Source organism: Solanum stenotomum, chromosome 1, assembly GCF_019186545.1.
Source record: "Solanum stenotomum isolate F172 chromosome 1, ASM1918654v1, whole genome shotgun sequence".
Taxonomy (NCBI): Eukaryota; Viridiplantae; Streptophyta; class Magnoliopsida; order Solanales; family Solanaceae; genus Solanum; species Solanum stenotomum.
The window spans coordinates 26,830,552-26,849,871 of record NC_064282.1 but is presented as its reverse complement, the minus strand read 5'-3'; the positions used below and the strand labels follow the sequence as shown (position 1 = coordinate 26,849,871).

Here is a 19,320-nt window from a genome sequence, read left to right as displayed (position 1 = left end):
TTAACAAATAAATACACAATTTATAGTGTAACTTACAGAGTCCTATTTCTATACAATATTAACTTATTTCTACGGTTTTCTAATTAAGCTTCTTTAATAGAGAAAAAATAGCAGCGATAGATTTAACTGTATTGGTTTCAGAGGATACTCACGTTGCTGTAACTTCTACGTTTATGGAAGTTATCTCATAACTCTCACTATATATAGACTTCCCTGCTGAATATAGGCCGTATGCATCTTTTTCCTTCTTTACACTTCTTGCTGATTAGTGTTTTTATTTTGTTTCATACTTCTTTTGTATTGAACGGACGAATTAATTATGGCCGCTACGACTGATTTCATTAGCGAAATTAACAGCAAGTCAATGTATTGGAAATTAAAAGTTCGTATTGTCAGGCTTTGGGAAAACACGGATCATGATCGACCAGATTGTCCTTTTTCTATCGAGGTTATTCTGATGGATGAAAAGGTATTTTTAATATATTGTATAAGTATGATATTATTTTTTTAAGAAGTTATATACTAAATTGGAGTGCTAATTAAGTAACTAATTGTATCTGTAGGGCGATCGCATTCACGCGAGTCTTGGCAGATCTCTATTCCCAAATTTCAGAGAAAGTATTAAGGAAATGGGATTGTACTTTATTAAGAATTTTGTGGTTTGTCCAAATACTATGAAATTAAGGATCAAAGACCACAAATTTAAGTTGATGTTCGCAAAAAAGACAGTCATTGAGGAGGTAGAGGATCCACATTTCAGTATGTCTATCTTCAAATTTAAATCATATACACAGCTTACAAATCCACAAGAATTTGATAACACAGAACTATTTGGTAATAAATACATTATTTATATGTTCCTTATTCAGACTTCGATCATTATTTATTTTGTATTAATTTATGTCGTCATTATTGTTGTAGACATCATTGGAGAAGTTGTGAGTTATGGGGATGTACAGTCTATCAAACAAGATGATAGTGTCCAAATGTTCATTAACGTTGACATACATGATTATGAGTACGCATCCCACAATTCAATGAATATGTGCTTCAACAACTCATTATTTTTATTCATATGATTAACCATATAAATTATGTAAGAATAAAAACATTTCAACAACTTTTTGGGGTGACTTTGTGGATCAGATCAAGCCATATTTGAAAGAGTCCAATGACAAGCCTATTGTCGTTTTCATGCAGTTGATTAGATCACATCGATTCAGAGGTTATTTAAGTCTCTACTTTGCTATTCAAGATAATTGCACAATAAATAAACTCTTACCAAATTATTAACTATGCAGACCAAATTTCGGTGAAAAACACTAGGCATGCTTTCAAGCTTTATATCAATTCAAGTCTTCCTCAAGTTGATGAATTTTCATCACGAATTAAGTTTGTTCTTGGAGAAAGCTCCCAACGGCTTACACGGATTTCTTCACAAAGGAATCAATCTATTGCTACTGAGTTGGCATCAGGAAATGTTACAGTACATGAGATTGAGAAGTTGATTGACTGTAGGCATGTAAGTACTTAATTTTATATTTTTTATTCAACACAACTTTTACATTATTTTTAATATAACAGTTGTATATACAATACAAATTTGCAGCAAGAGAATTATTATATTGTGGCAAAGATAATTCATCTTGAAATAGACTGTGGATGGTCTTTTTTAGCATGCAAACAATGCGCAAAAAGTGTTGATGAAGTGGGGGACAAATTATACTATAGACAATGTGGTTTTGTTCAATCAGTCATCCGTAGGTATGGCCAAAACTCAAATTTCTCTATATATGTCTCATACAAACTCAATAATCTAACAAAGTTAACTATTCAAAGGTACAAGCTAAAAGTTAGAGTTTTGGATGATACTGGCACAATTTCTGTGATGTTGTGGGATGGGGTAGCAACAAAGATGATTGAAAAATCTGCTGCTGATTTATTTGAGGTATACACTATAAGCATGTTAAACTTTAAGTTCTACTAACCTGTTTAAAATATGTTTAAATATGTTAGTACGTTTTGTTCCTATATTTTATATTAAACTTTGAAAAATATGTATTTTCTTAAGACTACTGGTGCTGCAAATAAGTCTGCATATCCTATGGAGTTGGACAATATTGTGGACAATACATACATGTTTAAATTGGAATTACAGAGCTCCAATGGTCAAGGTCAAGATGAAGTCTTTAAAGTTGTTACGTTTACTGATGACGAAGATATTATAGAAAAATACAGGCCTCCACCACGTGGAGAGACATTCAAGGTATTATTTTATATTCAAATATATATCAAGTTTGATTCCTATGATTGAACTAAATTATAATTTTTTTATACATTTTTTAGGATCCAGATTTCAATGATAACCAAGTCAGTCTTGACGATCGTGAATTCATGGTTATTTTACAATATATTATTAATATTTGTTTATATTGTCATTTATTTAATGATTATAAATGCAATAGTCCTTCAAAATTGACATTATAATCTTTACTATATATATATGTAGGATTCCACTGAAGATACTGAGTTGATCAATGTCTCACAGACGCCTAACAAGATAAAGAAAATTGATGCCGCAACAGTTGATGAAGAAGATCCTAACTCACAGTTGTCAGGAAATAAAATCAAGAGAGTCTTTAAGAAGAAGAAGACAACCTAAAGCATTACTAGAAGGAAAAACTATTGGAGAACTGAAGAAATGTATAATTAGTTAGTTTAGTAATTAATAGAAAAGTGTTCAACCAAGGTTAAAGTAGTACCCAGAGGATTATCTTTCCTGGGCCTTTGCTTCTCTGCGGTCAATATTGTGTTTTATGTTATTACAAGATATGTAGATTGCAAGTAAGATGTCAAAATTTACAGTTATGAAAAAAAGAGATTTCATGAACATTGAAATGAAATAGAGATCATTATTTGTAAAAACTTGTATATATAAGAAGGCAGTGGATGAGATTAATGCACGGATTACAACTAAACTGTCCATTCTTTGCTATTTGAAATCAAATGCAAGACTAGATGATACACAATACCAATGAAAAATAAAAACATGTTTGACTCATCAGCAGGTGGAACAGCTACTAGAAAATCAAAATGAATTGTTTAGCTCTTTTTCATATTTGATGGAAACAAGATATATTATTTTAGATAGAAGACATCTTGGATGTGCTAATTGTTTATACGCAACATTTTATATTAAATTTGTTTTCTATGTAAGCTGTAATACTTTTTAAGGAGAACTACACTTTTATTATAAAATTGACTAAACATAACACTTTTTTAAAAAAATTTAAAATTATAAACATGTATGGCAAAAAGGGAACTTATTGAGTTTTCAATATAAGGCAAGAATATTAGAGGTTATACTAAGGTTGTTCATACAAGAAACTTATATTAGATCAAGCCTGCTACCAAAGCTAGAAACATATGTAATCAAGTTGGACTCCTACCAAGCATTATGAGATGTAGTATAAGTGAGCTATAGATGTAAAGATAAAGTCGGGGAATTGGTTGAATTTTTGACCTGTTTACTTTTCTTTCGTCGCAACTTTAAGAATTTTGATCACTTGAGTTATAATGAATTACATCCTTTTAATAGAAATGAGTTTAATTAACTAAGAATAAGTATAATATAATACTGAATCCTACCCTACAAGATAAAGATGGAGGAAGACTTTGATAAGAGGTTAGGATGATATGCATAGTGTTAGTTCGAAAAAATTTAAGAGATTAATGAACTTAGATTGAGGAGACATGATAAATAAATATAAATCATAATTTCGTTTAACTTTTCAGTGCCAGATAAAGGACCAACAATGTTAAACAACTACAGGACAAGAATTTGATGTTCATAACAATTTACCTGGATTACACTTTTTTTTTTTATGACAAGGGAAACCCGCAGCCACTACCCTTTGGGTGCGCACAGGGTAAAACCCCCGCTCCTATGCAATAGCTCGCAAACCACATATGAGAGGTAACCCGCACTAGGCAAGCCTGGTGCGACGAGCTCGACCCAGAAGGCAAACCCCTTGCTTTCGCTGGCAAGGGATTTCGAACTTGAGACCTCCAACATGGAAGTCCCAAGCTCAAACCACTGGGCCACCCCGAAGGGTTACCTGGATTACACTTTCAAGCCAGCACCTTTATATATTATATTGGTAGATGCCATCTAACATGTAATTCCTTCGGTACGGTACATGTAATTCTACGTGATAAATTATTTTTTCATATCACATTTTCTTCAAAATCAGGTCAACTAACAATATTGCTTTCATAAATTTTGTTTATTATTAAAGTACAAATACAATAATCGTAAAGTTGAGTTGTATCTTATCCACTTATATGACCGATGAACTACAAATATACATATAAAATCCGCGCATCGCGTGGGTACTATACTAGTATGTTTAAATAGAAAGGAAGTTCCTAAAATTTCTTATATAAGATTAATTTGTAGGCGGTAAAGGTTTATTTCCAAATATGTTGCTAAAATTTCCTATATAAGGGAGCTTTGAGTCATGTTGATTAAACAAAGAGAAAAGTGAGAGGTTAGAGAGAGTGTTGAGAGATGGATGATATCGAAGAAGTATTCATGAAATGGAATTACATCGACAAGAAGCCTTATGATATATGCCACATGATTGAAGAAGCTATCCTAGTTGCTGGAATCAAATATCCGCATCAATTTCACAAGCGCAAAAACAGGATAATCAGGATGATATACAACCCCAGTACCTTCGATGAAGATGACGACACTACTACTCTTGAGGAAGAAGACGATGATACCAGTTCTCTTGAGGAAGAAGACAGTGTCGTTGGTGATGAAGCTGAAGTGACCAATGCTGAGGAAGAAACACAGCAGAGCCAGAAGCAGATTACAATGCCACTCAAAATTAGAATAACTTACTCCAAAACTGTTCAAGCTGCTCCTCTGGAAAACCACAACAGTTGCAATGCAATTACTCAAGAGTTGAAGAAAACACCCGAGATGCATGACTTGGATGAAGAAACACAACGACAGTCCCATAATTCTACTACTATGGGATCAACAAAGAGGATGTCCACCAAACATGTACAAGTTGATCCTCCTCGTGTAAAACTTCTTTCTGATTTTTCTTTCGAGAAGTATCTTGATGGACACAAACAACTAAAGAAACAGAGTCACAAAGGTTTCAAGAAGATGGAGACTGACTGGATTCAACACAAAAGAATTGATAGTGACACAGAAAAGAAGACCCCTACCCAACGCAGGACGGGATCGACAGCAAGAAAGCAGTGCACCAGTGGTTTAACCAAGACCATGCCAGCGTCGTTGAAGAAGATGAATGTCGCCACTGAGCGAGTAAAAATCCCTCCTCATCAACAGAGAAACTGCAGTGCAATTACTAGACCAATACAGAGCTCTGCACCAATGCAAAAAGAAACTCAAAGCATCAATGAAATAAAGAAATTTGAATCAAGTAAGAGGAAATTTGAGGAAAGGTTAGCAGAGAAAAAGACATCCAAGAGAAGGATCATAATGGTGGACTACCAGGATATGCCTAAAACTGCTAATGACCCTCCTGCTACTAGACGCTGCTGGAATAGGAATAGGAAGAGGTCTTGATATTATGATGATTCAATATATGTTGTAATAACTACATGATTACTATTTTTTATTTGAAGTAATATAGAATTTCGTTATATGTTTTTCTCATCGTAATCCAACTTTTAGTTTATTCATACTTTCCTTACACTAATGTATGCAATCAGGATGCTATTTATCTCTCTAGTCTCAATAACTGTTAACCTACATAATCCTGACATGATCATAGCTGAGTCTTAGTTCTTTTTTATGATTCTGAAATCATTATTGTGTAGTATCATCTTAGATGAACTCTTGATTTAGTGTACACATTCCCTTACACTATCAGGCGTATCAGCTAACCTACCTGAGTTTAGAAGTTCCAATCTTTAAAATACAGAAAGCTAATCAATTGACAAATCTTTTAAATACATACCAGACATTTAGATGATATTGATATCAACCCATAGAAGTCTAGGTAAGGTTGGGAATCTTGAAGATTTGTAGCAAGTATGTGACTGTAACACTACTTATCCCAATAGATTAATTTGACTGGTTCCATCACTTTGCTGACACATTCAGAACAAAATTTTACCTTCTTCAGTTGCGAAAGTATTAATAATGAGAACCAACCGCTGATGAAACCATTTGCAATCTACACATAAGCTGAGTACTTCAAGTCGATACTTAAACTTAAAAAACAAAAATTCTCCCAGGTAACACAGACCAACAATCTGAGGTAAGACAAGAGACTGACTTATTCAACACCTTAAAGAACAATATAGAGAAAAGGCAGTGTCCTCGTTTCCAAACATAACTTAATTTTTCTGAGTATCAGTCAGTCTAAGAAGTCCACAATCTCTCTAGCAGTCTGGTGTAGTCAAGTGTAGTCAAGTGTACTTCAGCATATATAATGACTTTTGGCCAAAAAAATATGCAATTAGGAAGCTTATACGAGGTTTAGTTTAGCACAAAAAGTCGTTAACCATTGATATTGAGTGAAATACTGAAAAAAATACACTAGCATTTAGATAACAAAGATAATATTCAGTTTCAGACAACTGATAAAGGGAACACAGCTTAGCTTGTAAAATACCAATGCCACAAAGTGAAGACTTTGTGAGTCAATGTTGAATTAAAAGTACCTCAAATCTTGGCAGAAAGTAATGGAATTCCATTTTCCTACTCCTACATAAACAAAAGTCCATTTTGTTATCAGGATTTTTTTCTACCATAACAAATGTCAAGTAGTTCTTTGTGATACATTTATTCCTCCTCAAAATACATGGCAACATCAAGCAGTGAATAAGTACCATAAACAGAAATTCTTCATACCCAAAAATCACAAAGTAAAAGTAAGAATGATTTACACCATTTCAGAAAAAAAGATACCTAAATTCTTCAATTCTAGATAGAGTAGCTATATGTATGTGTAACCAAAGTGTCATCACGAAATAGTGTTTCAGTCTTCAATTGTTGGCAAATTTATATTATACAGTCAGACCTTCAATTTTGAGTAATACAAACTAGCAGCTTCACAAATTAGATCTCAAATGTTAATAAACAAGCAGTTTGCATATACTTCTATGAAACAAGTCATTAGATGTACACAAGTAAAATCCATTCTTCCACAAATCAATTCAAATTGGCATTCTGATCAATTAGATCATTGTACTCAAGTTCAGGCCAGGTATCATTTCTCTAGCAAAAGTTGAATATTGATCCAATAAGCAAGCTTAAGATAACCAAGTCACAAAGTAACAACAAGCAAAAGTGTCACTACTCAACAAAGTGAAATTACATAGCAAGAAAGTCATTTCAGATATCTTTTAGATGACTTGCCAAAAAAAAAAAACAGGTCTACTTCAGCATACTTCTCTCACAGTAAATACATTATAATATCATGAAGCCATAGAAGTTTTAAGCCAAGATAAGCACTCCATGTAATTAGCCCAAAGCAGTCTAGCATTCAGAACCCATACAAATTAAAAACTTACCTAAATTTGTTGGAGATGAGACGCCTCACAATAGACCAATCTCAGCTTAAACAAAACAGCAGCAGCACCACAACTCGTTTTGCCAGAAGCTAAACTCAACAGAAAATTCATTAAATGACTACCATGTCAAATGCAGCATAAGTTCAACACACTAGCACATGATAACAATCAATCTGTCTCATAAAATGATAAATGATAGCATCTTAATAAACAAACAAATTACAGCTCCACAGCTACTACAACAAATTCAACAAGCTAAGGTTCAATCTTCAATAAATGGCAAATAATAAGCAGATGTAGTAACAAGATCTTTGGTATAACAAAACAAAGTACAAATTTCATTACTCAGATTCCTGAATTCTAGTAAACCACCAGTTTACACATACTACAACTGAAAACATCTATTAGATGTACAATACTTAGCCCAGCATTCCAACTTCCAATAAGAGATCTAAGCAAAACCATTGAACAAAAATTGGCTTTAAACCCTAAAAAATAAAAGCTTATTCTTAAGCCCTTTCTCCACGAATCCTCCTAGCAAGCTGAATATCCTTAGGCATAATCGTAACCCTCTTGGCATGAATTGCACAGAGATTAGTATCTTCAAAGAGACCAACAAGGTAAGCCTCAGCAGCCTCTTGTAGAGCAGCAACAGCACTACTCTGAAACCTCAGATCTGTCTTGAAATCCTGAGCAATTTCCCTCACCAACCTTTGAAATGGAAGCTTCCTAATCAACAACTCTGTAGATTTCTGATACTTCCTGATTTCCCTCAAAGCCACGGTTCCTGGGCGGAAACGGTGAGGCTTCTTCACTCCTCCAGTTGCCGGAGCTGACTTTCTTGCAGCCTTGGTAGCTAACTGCTTCCTTGGTGCCTTTCCACCTGTAGATTTGCGAGCTGTTTGCTTAGTACGGGCCATTTGAAACTGAATGTATACAGAGAAAAAATAGAGTTCTGAAATGATGAATTTGAGAAATGGGTAATGGAGGTATTTATACTGAGAGATAGAGGGCGGGAGGTTTGAAAATTTTGGAAAAGTGTTTGAAATCTTTTTGGCGCCGTTGATTGAGATTTTGAGTTTAACGGAGGAGATTGGAGAAGAGCTGATTGCTCGAATAGCGATCCAAGTGCTACCATAGTAGCAAATGTTTATTTGCCACGTGGATTCAGCGCAAAAGTTACTCCATTGTTATTTTCTTTTACTTTTATTTTTCTCAAGGACTAATAATAGGACTTGCATGTGTAATTAATAATTTCACCATAATTTTAACATGTTTCTATGTCTTATTCTTATCTTATTAACCGTAAATCAGTGATTTAAACTAATAATTGGACTTAGATTTAAAAGGATAAGACACATAAATTGTAGTACTAATAATTAAATACTGTTTTCTTGATGCTTAAGAAATTGTTAAAGAGAACTGAACATATTAAAGCAAAAAACAAGCATAATTTTAACATATTTCTATGTCTTATTCTTATCTTATTAACCGTAAATCAGTAATTTAAACTAATAATTGGACTTAGATTTAAAAGGATAAGACACATAAATTGTAGTACTAATAATTAAATACTGTTTCTTGATGCTTAAGAAATTGTTAAAGAGAACTGAACATATTAAAGCAAAAAACAAGTTAGACCGTTCTAAGTTTAATTTGAAGTTATTTTTAAAATTTTTAAAATAGTTTATAATATGCCTTTTCAACTCTTTTTTATTTTTAAAAATTATGTTTAAATACATTCAATTATAAATAGTATTTCAAATATTGGTTGCAAAATATATAACGTCAAACACTTTTATAAATTTCACAAAAGAAAAAATATTTAAAATTTATGATCAAACACCTTGTTAGCTCCCATCTGACCATGAATTATGAATTTAAGTTAAAATTTAGAAATTTAAAATTATATTTAGATATATATTTTACTTGAATATTTTTTTTTGAAATTTTATAAGTGAAAATTTAAAAATATTTAGCAATCAAACTATAAAATTGTATGACAATTTTTTTAAAAAAGAAATATTACTACTTTGACAAAATTTATGGCCAAAACGCCAGCTTGAGAAAACGACGACGTTCATACAGGTGGTTCCTGTGTCTTGTGTCACTCATCGCCACGACTACAATTTTGATACCAAAAACAGGTGATTTCTGTGTGTGAAAGAGAAACCCAAAAATGGGGAAGATGACATTCAGAGTAGTGATAGCGATTTTAGTAGTATTGTTACTCTACTACGTCGGCCGGCCTCTCTACTGGAAAATCTCCGCCACCGTTCACGATATCCGCCACAACAAACAAACCGTCTCCGGAGGTCTCTCATCTCAACTTTCTCTTTCACTACAATCACTTGTTCAATCTGATACTCTAATAGTTGAAAAGCAAAAGAAAAATCTGATTCTATTATCTTAACATTAATTACTCAATCCTAATTTTCATACCTATAGAAAACAGAATTCGTTTAGATATTTGTTCACATTTTGTCTTGGAATCAAAGATGGATCTAGGATTTACAGGCTTGTTAATTCTTGTAAGAGTATTTTCTATATTCATGTATTGGAGATGTAGCTGTTGATGCTCATTTGGCTCTATTTCGAATTGGATTTTCTACATTCTAATTTGTATCGTATAATTGTTTGTAGGCCATGTATAATTGCTTCCTAGGAGTTCTAGGTTTTTAGTTTGATCTCTCGGTTTTGTTTTCCTTGTAGCTGCCCGTACACTGATGCTCATTTGCCTCTGCTTCAAATTGGAGTTTCTACATTGTATCATATAATTGTTTGTGTAGGCCGCATATAATTGCTTCCTATGAATTCTAGTTTTTTTGTTTGATCTCTCGAATTTCTTTTCCTTGTAGCTGCTCGTACACTGATGCTCATTTTCCTCTGCTTCAAATTGGAGTTTCTAAGTTGTATCATATAATTGTGTGTGTTGGCCACATATAATTGCTTCCTATGAATTCTAGTTTTCTTGTTTGATCTCTCGGTGTTGTTTCTCTTGTAGCTGCTCATACACTGATGCTCATTTGCCTCTGCTCCGAATTGGAGTTTCTACATTGTATCTCTTGATTTTGTTTTCCTTCTAGTTGCATCATATGCTGATGCTCATTTGCCTCTGCTTCCAATTAGAGTTTCTACATTGTATCTCTTGATTTTGTTTTCTTTGTAGGACTTTCTGAATGTTCTTCCTATCAATTGCGTCTCTGTTGATGCAATGCATGCCTTGTTTTTCTTTTAAATTTTCTGTTGAAGTGTTATAATTCATGCTTTAGCTAAGCATGATTAAGTGAGTGGTCACAACATTGTAATTTTGAGGTTTGATATATTGTTATATTGTTTTGGTGTAGGATTTTCACAAATTGTTCAGGCAGCTCAGAATTCAGTGGGCTGGTTCCACGATGAGTCCGATTCAGGAGTGCTCGATGTTGGAATCGCAGCAGCAAGGAGGATTCTTCTTCATAAGGTTTTGTAAAGCATTGTACATTTGAAATGTTAAAATGTTACTTTCATGTGTTGAGACTGTCGCTAGTGATTAATGTAGATCTTCGAATAAACGTGTTATAGTTGTGGAGACTTTCAAACTTTTGAAGTGTTGGCAATTGTTGCTACACCTTGTACTAATTTCAGTCCATATCAGAATATCAAACAATCAAATTGTCTGTGTATTTCTCTTGATCCTACTTAAATACTTTGATCCCACTTACTAGATCTCTCGTTTGTTCTTTTCCTTATAGAGAAGAAAAGAAGAAAAATCTCTAGTTTGCTAATTCCTGTTGTTGTGTTAATTGAACAAGCTTGTACATAAAGGTAACTGCTAGTTACAGATCATCATCCTTTTGACACGAATTATATCTCATGCTAATTTGATTTGTTCTTCCAAGGGTCACACACGAAAGAAGCTCAACAATATCTCACTTAACTCTAGGGAAAAAATAATTTGTCTGGGAGGAATGTTACATTTTAGCATTTGACATTGAGAATTTATTGTGCTGTTAAATTTAAGAAGGGATTAACAAAGTTTTAGTTGGTGATTAGTGATAGAAGATATCCAAGCTCAAGTTGTTCTTATTCAAGGATCTTCACTTTTGAGAGTAAATGTCGAATTTAGGTCCAGCAGTTTACTAGCCTAAAGGATATCTTTTAGATGCAACTATTGGATATTTCTTTTGAAGGTATGTTAAGTAAGAAATTCATTGAAAGAACATACACCAGTTACTTTTTATTTGCATGTTTAAATTGCTAGTTTCTCTCGCTACTCTATGTAAATAGCGTGATCGTTACCAAAGGTTTTGTGAAGTGGTAAGTACTCCGTCGTCCTTAACCAACGGTCTCGAGTTTGAGGTGTAGGATAAGGGTGTGTTTGGCAAGGAGCACTACACCCCCCCCCCCCCCAAACCCAAACGAGACTTCCCAGCATGAATCCGGATTTCCAAAGCAGGTAACGGACAAAACACCTCAAAATAGAAAAGAAAGAAATTAGAGAGAATAGCATACTTGAAATTTGGTTAAAAGGATCCTTTGTGTCTCTGTGAATTTGCCCTACAAATACTTGTTTATCATTGTGAAGCAGAAGTATTTAATTAGTACTCTGAAAGTCATTATGCTTCTTGTGAGAAATATATGGGAAAAATATTATTGAATTGTGTATCTAAATTGTTACATTGAGATCCTATTTATAGACAATACATTGGAATCCTTTTCTAACTAGGATTCTTATTCCTATTCCTATTCTAAGTAGGAATATATATACTTATTTCTATTCTAACACTCCCCCTCAAGCTGGTGCATACAAATCATATGTACCTAGCTTGTTACAGATGTAATTAATACGAGGACCTGTGAGAGACTTGGTGAAGATATTTGCAAGCTGATCATTTGACTTCACAAATTTCGTAATAATATCTCTTGAGAGTATCTTTTCTCTGACAAAGTGACAGTCAATCTCAATGTGCTTAGTCCTTTCATGAAACGCTGGATTTGATGCGATATGAAGAGCTGCTTGATTGTCACACACAAGTTCCATATGATCAATTTCGCCAAATTTTATTTCTCCTAACAACTGTTTGACCCAAACTATCTCACAAGTTGCTGCCGCCATTGCTCGATATTCTGATTTTGCGCTAGATCGAGCAACCACACTTTGTTTGTTACTCTTCCACGACACCAAATTACCTCCTACTAAATCACAATATTCGGATGTCGAACGTTTATCAAAGGGTTATTCGGCCCAATCAACGTCTGTATATCCAGTTATATGCTCATGGCCTTGATCCTCATAGAGTAGTCCTTTACCGGGAGCTGACTTTATATATCGCAGGATACGAACAACTGCTTCCCAATGACTATTACAAGGGGAAGTCATAAACTGACTTACAACACTCACAAGAAAAGAGATGTCAAGTCTAGTTACTTTGAAAATTTTAATTTTCCAACGAGTCGTCTATACCTTTCAGGATTACTAAGTGGCTCCCCTTATCCGGGAAAAAGTTTAACATTCGGATCCATAGGAGTGTCAATAGGTCTACATCCCATTATTCTTGTCTCCTCAAGAATGTCTAAGGCATACTTGCGTTGAGAAATAACAATACCTGATCTAGATTGAGCAACCTCAATACCTAGAAAATACTTCAATTTGCCAAGGTTTTTAGTTTGGAAGTGCTTAAAGAGATGTTGTCTTCAATTTGGTGATACTATCTTGATCATTACCAGTGATAACAATATCAACGTACACAACCAAATAGATACATCGATTTGGTGCAGAATGCCGATAAAACACAGAGTGATCAGCTCCACTACTAGTCATGCCAAACTGTTGAATAACTGTGCTGAACTTCCCAAACCAAGCTCTAGGAGATTGCTTCAGACCATAGAGTGACCTACGCAATCGACATACAAGGCTACTAGACTCCCCCTGAGCAACAAAACTAGGTGGTTGCTCCATATAGACTTCCTCCTCAAGATCACCATGCTGGAAAGCATTCTTAATGTTCAACTGATGAAGAGGCCAATGACAAATGACATCCATAGATAGAAAAGGACGGACATATGCTATTTTAGCCACATGAGCAAAAATGTCACTATAATCTAGCCCAAATATCTGAGTATACCCTTTGGCAACAATGCGAGCCTTAAGCCGATCAACCTGACTGTCTGGACCAATTTTGACTGCATAAACCCAATGACAACCAACAATAGATTTACTTGTAAGAAGAGAGACAAACTCCCAAGTACCACTCCTATGCAAAGCAGACATCTCATCAACCATAGCCTGCCTCCATCCAGAATGAGAAAGTGTTTCACCTGTTGTCTTAGGAATGGAAATAGAGGACAAAGACGATACAAAGGCATAATGGGGTGATGATAGACGATAACTCAAGAAGGTATAATGAGGGTTAGTATTTTGAGTGGATCGTATACCTTTTTGAAGTGCAAGCGGTTGGCTAGGAGGAGGCAAGTCCGCAGTAGAAGCAGGGTCTGGCGCATGACATGAATCATCTGGGACTAGCACTGGACGTAGATGGCGATGATAAGGTAGGAGTGGTGGCACTACAACTGGAGATGTAGAAGTAACCGTAAATTCCTCAAAAGTTGGTACAGGTAAAACCCGAGGTATGAGTAAGACCATATAAACATCAGGATGATCAGAAGACGTATAGTAAGACTGAGACTCAAAGAATGTAACATCAACGGACATAAAGTATCGATAAAGATCACGTGAATAACAACGATACCCTTTTTGAACGCGAGAGTAACCAAGAAAGACACATTTGAGGGCACGAGGGGCTAATTTATCTTTTCCTGGGGCTAAGTTATGAACAAAGCATGTGCTCCCAAAGACAGGAGGGGGGATAGGATAGCACGTGCCTTTTCCCAAACTAAATAACATGTCTGGAATAGGCGAAACAAGGGCATCAACTTGGAATCAATAGAGCGCCAAAGGAGACTACATAATTGGGCATCCACTTTCTCCCATTGTGCTTTGGCTTTTGCACCTTCGTCACTAGACTTTGTCTTTTCATCTACCACGCAAGCATTGTTTGTTAAGTGATCTTGAACACCTTGACCCTTGCACCACAACTCAACTGAAGAAGCCCAAGCTAAATAGTTTGAACTTCCCATTAATGGTTCTGAAGTGATTGTAAGGCTTGAACTTCCATTCCTCGTATTTTTGGAGCCAAAAACATCACACCCGAAAGACATTTTTCAAAATTTGACTTGAAAAAAGTAAGAAACTCGTTGTTCGCCGGGAACTTGTCGAAAACTGCCTGAAAATCACAAACCCTAATTTCGGTGATCGGATCTGGAGAAAACTGAATGGGTTCTGGTCGGAAATACTGGACGACCCCAACAGAAGGAAACAACTCAAAAAAAGATGACTGGAGCAGCACTCACGCGCCAGCGCGTGACCAAATCTCGCCCGAAAACTTCCACCTCGAACGGAGCGTGGAGGCGTGTGAGAGGCTGTTTTTCGGTGAATTTAATTGGGGTTCGATCGCCTGAGCTTCCCAAGCCTCGTGATGGTGTTGTCTTTCGCACAACACCTTCAGAACGAAAGATGACACAAATCAGTCCCAATCGTAGTCGCCGGAATTTGACACGGTGACTGGAAGTTTCTCACCAATGCTTTGATACCATGTGAGAAATATATGAAAAAAATATTATTGAATTGTGTATCTAAATTGTTAAATTGAGACCCTATTTATAGACAATACATTGGAATCCTTTTCTAACTAGGATTCCTATTCCTATTCTTATTCCTAATATATATACTTATTTCTATTCTAACACTTCTTTCAAGAGAAGTAGGTTTATCTGAGAAACTTTCCCCAGCATATATAATTTATGTTCAGTATAATTTTCTTACATGTAAAAGTTGGTTCTCTTTCACCGTTCTGAGATAGTGTGTGCCAGGGGTGGACCCACGTTGTATCGAGGGGGTTCCCCCTTGGCAAAAAATTACATGGTATATATAAGGTAAATTTTATGTATTTCTGTAGATATATATTTTGAATCCCCTCAATAACAAAGAGAAACTGATAGCGTAGTGACAAGTACCCCCAAAATTATGTTGTATGTCACCGGTTCGAATCCCACTGAAAGTGTTTTATTTTATTTTTATTCAGTTTCAGTTTTTTTTAGTTATTTTTTTTAATTTTCAGTTCTGTTTTTTTAGTTTTTTTTTTTTACTTTAAAAAATGTGCTAAAAGTTTTGTTTTAAACCCGTAGGAATTCAAGGTTTCCATTTCTAAAGACTTATTTCACGTTTATACTTTTATTTTTCGAACCCCTGAACGAAAATCATGGGTCCGCCACTGGTGTGTGCTCTAAATATTTCTATTGCCTTACCAGAGAAGTTGCTTATTTGGTTCCCTAGCAAGGGAACGAGAGTGTGGTATGCATAGTACATTTACTTTGTTACTTGACTTTAATATGTTGGGAGAATAAGATTGCCTTTTGTAAGACCAGTCCGTGAACTTCTTGTCTGCATGACTTCTAAAACTGATAATAATATTTGTCCTTTCCCAAAGGGATTGTAAATAAAATGGCTTTTCCACTTAGTTGCCTGGGGAGAATTGAATAATTGAACTTCCAAAATGACTTGTACTCCCTCTTTCCCATTTTTTATTATACTATATTTGACTAGAGAAGGATTATAAATAGTTTGGTTTGTATAATTGTACAAGTAGTAGTTGAATAAAATGTTTAAATGATAATGGAATTTCGTTTGAAAAAGCAAAATTTCAGATAAACACTATGTTGATTGGTTAAATAGCTCTGAGTTTTAGAACTCTTGAAGTTATTTATAAAATGATATTAGTAGAAGAATGGTGCCAAACTTTTGGGACATTGCCATTAAAAAAGACTTCCATAGAAGGGGAGGGAGTAAGGCACATTATACAAAGAGATCATTCCACAATCTTAGCTGCAACATTGAAGAATTTGCAGTTTTTCATTATTTTTCAAAATTGATATTCAATCATTGATTTAGTTGTGTTTCTTCGAGCTCTCGATAGGCTGTATGTCTGAACCATCTTGATGAATTCTGTGAACTCTATCATAAATTCATCGCCTCATTTTCATGATACTTCCGATCCATTACAAATTTCCTACTTTAACCTGAAAGGTTCTTCAAAAGTTTCTGAAGCCAGAACTGCTTATCTAAGAGATTTTGCAGAACTTAAATCTCTTAAATTGTTGAGAAAGTATTAGGAGTAGAAGTTTTGAAGGTTATTCAAGTGCACCAACTTGGGAAGTGGTGTTGGGCCTATTCTAGTATATAACTAACACCAAAACACCGAAATTTGCTGGCCATGCGTCTATCCAAGGCCAAAGAGAAAAAGGCAAAGCTTGTGGCCCTTAACCTCCGGTTGTTTTTTTCCATGTTCCATGGAGCATTTCAGTCTTTGCATAACTAATTAATTATGTTATGCTTTTCCCTGTAGTCGAGGTGTGTGCAAGCTGGTCCGGATACAACACAAGCACAACAACATACTTAGTGTGATCTTACAAGTGAAGTCTAGGTGAAAGTGTGGTGTATGCAGATCTTATCCCTACCGTGTGTGAGGTAGAGAGGTTTTTGATCGACCCTCGGCTATAAAACTTTTCTCTTTCCATCTTGCATGTTGTATGTTAGTGTCATTTACTTATCAGTTATCACATAAAAAAGGAAATGATATTCCTACCCGATTTTTAGTGGCTAAGTTTTGGCATTTGTGCCAGCTAATTGGACCCTAATTTGTTGTAGGATTGGGTTTGGACAAACTTAGAAAGGAGTTGTCAGCCCAAATAAGGGAAATGCCCCTATTTGTGTTGGCCCAAGATTCAGTCCTGAGTTGAGAATGTCCTAATTCAGAACAGTTCCAGGGGAAAGACCAATAGGTAATCACCATCGTTCATGTAAAAAAATGAAGGGAACAACGGATAGTTGAGGTGTGTCTTAGTACATAGATGATGATAATCCATGTAGGAAAATTGAACAACTGATAGTAAGGGTGTGAAACTCGGTAATGATGATAATCGATGAACTTCACTATTGCTGTTTTGGTCTAATAAAAAAATCTGAAACAAATCTACTTTTACATATTTAACTTTTCTTAGTTGAAGATGTTACACTGGTTCCAATATCCTCTAATAATTTAATTTTGTTCAATATAATTTTTCAACTTTGAATGGATTGTTTTTACAAGAATTTTGACATTGTGGTTCATGCATTTGGGAAAGTATATTCGACCAACATCCTTTTATTAAAAAAAAGTATTTTTTGTGGATAAGTCACCCTCACCTTTTTTTCTTTTTGTGGGGTAAAAAATGTTTAAAAGCTCTGACTTGTGCTTTCTTGGGTGGAAATAGCACTATCATTGTCACCAATTTATTGATAATGTTTTCCCCTCTCTCTTTTTTTTTTTCCATTTGAGAACTAATAAAACTTTGTAGCAATGTCAACGAGTTTCCTTAATTTTGCATTTTTTGAGCACTACGTTTTCCATTGGATCACCATCCACTTACTATTATTTGCACCTATGGTGGGGAGCTCAACACTGATTTGCCTCACGGTCCCCCATCCACTTAGTCATGCCTAAGTCTAGTTTCAGTGTTCGGATCAACTTGTACGCATGTCGATTATTTTATCATACCTGTTATCTTTCACAAGCACATGTATCATATAATTTTGTCATGAAGGCATAGGTAAGTGAAATGAATCATCTGATGAGATTTTATCCTTTTAGTCTCCAATGATTTTCATCTACTTAGTTGATCGACAAACCATATTTTTGCAAGTTTCATGTAAGTAGAACTTATGTATGTTTCACAATCAACATGATCATTAATTTAATATAAAGTAAAATATAATAGAGTTCCACGTAGCTGATTTGGTCACCAAAAAGTAAAAAGGAGTCAGGGTCATTCCATAAAGTAGATGATATCAAAATTTCATTACTTTTATCCAATATTTAAGTGTTTCAAAACATAGACCTCTCCTCATTTTTGTTTTAAAAATTGCAAATGAACTCAATAAGTGTGGTATTCTTTGAAAACATAATTGCCCAGGCTCCTATATTATGGTTTCATTATCATCATGATTACAATCACACTTAGCGTAGCCATAAAAAATGTATTAGTGGTAGCGCAAAGTGCTTTGACCAATTCATTGTGCACTTATCTCTCTAAATGTTATAATTAAAGAACACTACTACTACTACTACTAGTGTTCAAACCCATCTCTCTTTATTTTTCTAATATTTTTATGTGCCACGAGTTATCATGGATACTTGTTATCATTGTCTGTAAATCAAGGATCATTGACTTCGTGTAGCCATGTAGGTTGTTGCTTCTTTTTTTAAAAAAAAATCTTTTTTGTTTTTAGAAAACAGGATGATGCATAGCCAAATTACAATGAGTCATTTGTATATTGATGACGGAGTAGAATGGACATAAAGGATTCACATATACACTAACAACATATCCAATGTAAATAAGTATGCATTTTATCCATATCTTGTGAAGATAGAATGATTATTTTCGATAGATCTTAGGCTCAAGTAAAACAATAATAGCATAACATACGCAGTGTAGTCCCACAAAGTAAGGTATGAGGAGAGTAGAGAGTAGGCAAATCTTACCCTTAGCTCAGAGATAGAGAGATTATTTTTGATAGATCCTCGACTCAAGTAAAGCATATAAAAAAAAATATGTAAAGCAAATATAATAACGAAAAAGTCATGTGAAAATAATGATAAATAATACGATAACTAAAGC

General features: G+C 34.6%; 4 protein-coding genes across 5 annotated transcripts in view; 2 read left to right on the top strand and 2 right to left on the bottom strand.

Moving 5' to 3' along the window:
- LOC125858923 (uncharacterized protein At4g15545) overlaps nt 1-19,320 on the bottom strand; it is a 954,564-nt gene that overhangs the window by 790,005 nt on the left and 145,239 nt on the right. Inside the window, exon 10 of one of the 2 annotated variants that reach the window (XM_049538696.1) lies at nt 2,857-2,868. The exons of the other annotated variant lie outside the window; for it this stretch is intronic. The gene's annotated coding sequence lies outside the window, so the exon portion shown is untranslated. Of the gene's footprint in view, nt 1-2,856; nt 2,869-19,320 lie in introns of those variants that run through there. 2 annotated transcript variants of the gene reach the window in all.
- Nucleotides 320-2,662, top strand: LOC125868573 (uncharacterized). Its single transcript, XM_049549223.1, has 9 exons — nt 320-469; nt 564-659; nt 1,147-1,225; nt 1,302-1,522; nt 1,610-1,665; nt 1,840-1,948; nt 2,072-2,266; nt 2,347-2,397; nt 2,510-2,662. Exons 1-9 carry the CDS (start codon nt 320-322, stop codon nt 2,660-2,662), a joined length of 1,110 nt encoding a protein of 369 aa, XP_049405180.1.
- On the bottom strand, nt 7,822-8,522 carry LOC125858993 (histone H3.2). Its single transcript, XM_049538746.1, has one exon. The coding sequence runs from the start codon at nt 8,481-8,483 to the stop codon at nt 8,073-8,075; it is 411 nt and encodes a 136-aa protein (XP_049394703.1). The 5' UTR covers nt 8,484-8,522; the 3' UTR covers nt 7,822-8,072.
- Nucleotides 9,656-11,238, top strand: LOC125859008 (uncharacterized). The gene is made up of 2 exons (XM_049538764.1): nt 9,656-9,878; nt 10,911-11,238. Exons 1-2 carry the CDS (start codon nt 9,743-9,745, stop codon nt 11,033-11,035), a joined length of 261 nt encoding a protein of 86 aa, XP_049394721.1. The 5' UTR covers nt 9,656-9,742; the 3' UTR covers nt 11,036-11,238.

Bases quoted from the DNA above. Each gene is read 5' to 3' on its own strand.
- LOC125868573 (XM_049549223.1), top strand. From the start codon at position 320: ATGGCCGCTACGACTGATTTCATTAGCGAAATTAACAGCAAGTCAATG. The intron at 470-563 runs GTATTTTTAATA...TTGTATCTGTAG, and splicing joins TTATTCTGATGGATGAAAAG to GGCGATCGCATTCACGCGAG. The intron at 1,949-2,071 runs GTATACACTATA...TATTTTCTTAAG, and splicing joins CTGCTGCTGATTTATTTGAG to ACTACTGGTGCTGCAAATAA.
- LOC125858993 (XM_049538746.1), bottom strand. From the start codon at position 8,483: ATGGCCCGTACTAAGCAAACAGCTCGCAAATCTACAGGTGGAAAGGCA.
- LOC125859008 (XM_049538764.1), top strand. From the start codon at position 9,743: ATGGGGAAGATGACATTCAGAGTAGTGATAGCGATTTTAGTAGTATTG. The intron at 9,879-10,910 runs GTCTCTCATCTC...GTTTTGGTGTAG, and splicing joins CAAACAAACCGTCTCCGGAG to GATTTTCACAAATTGTTCAG.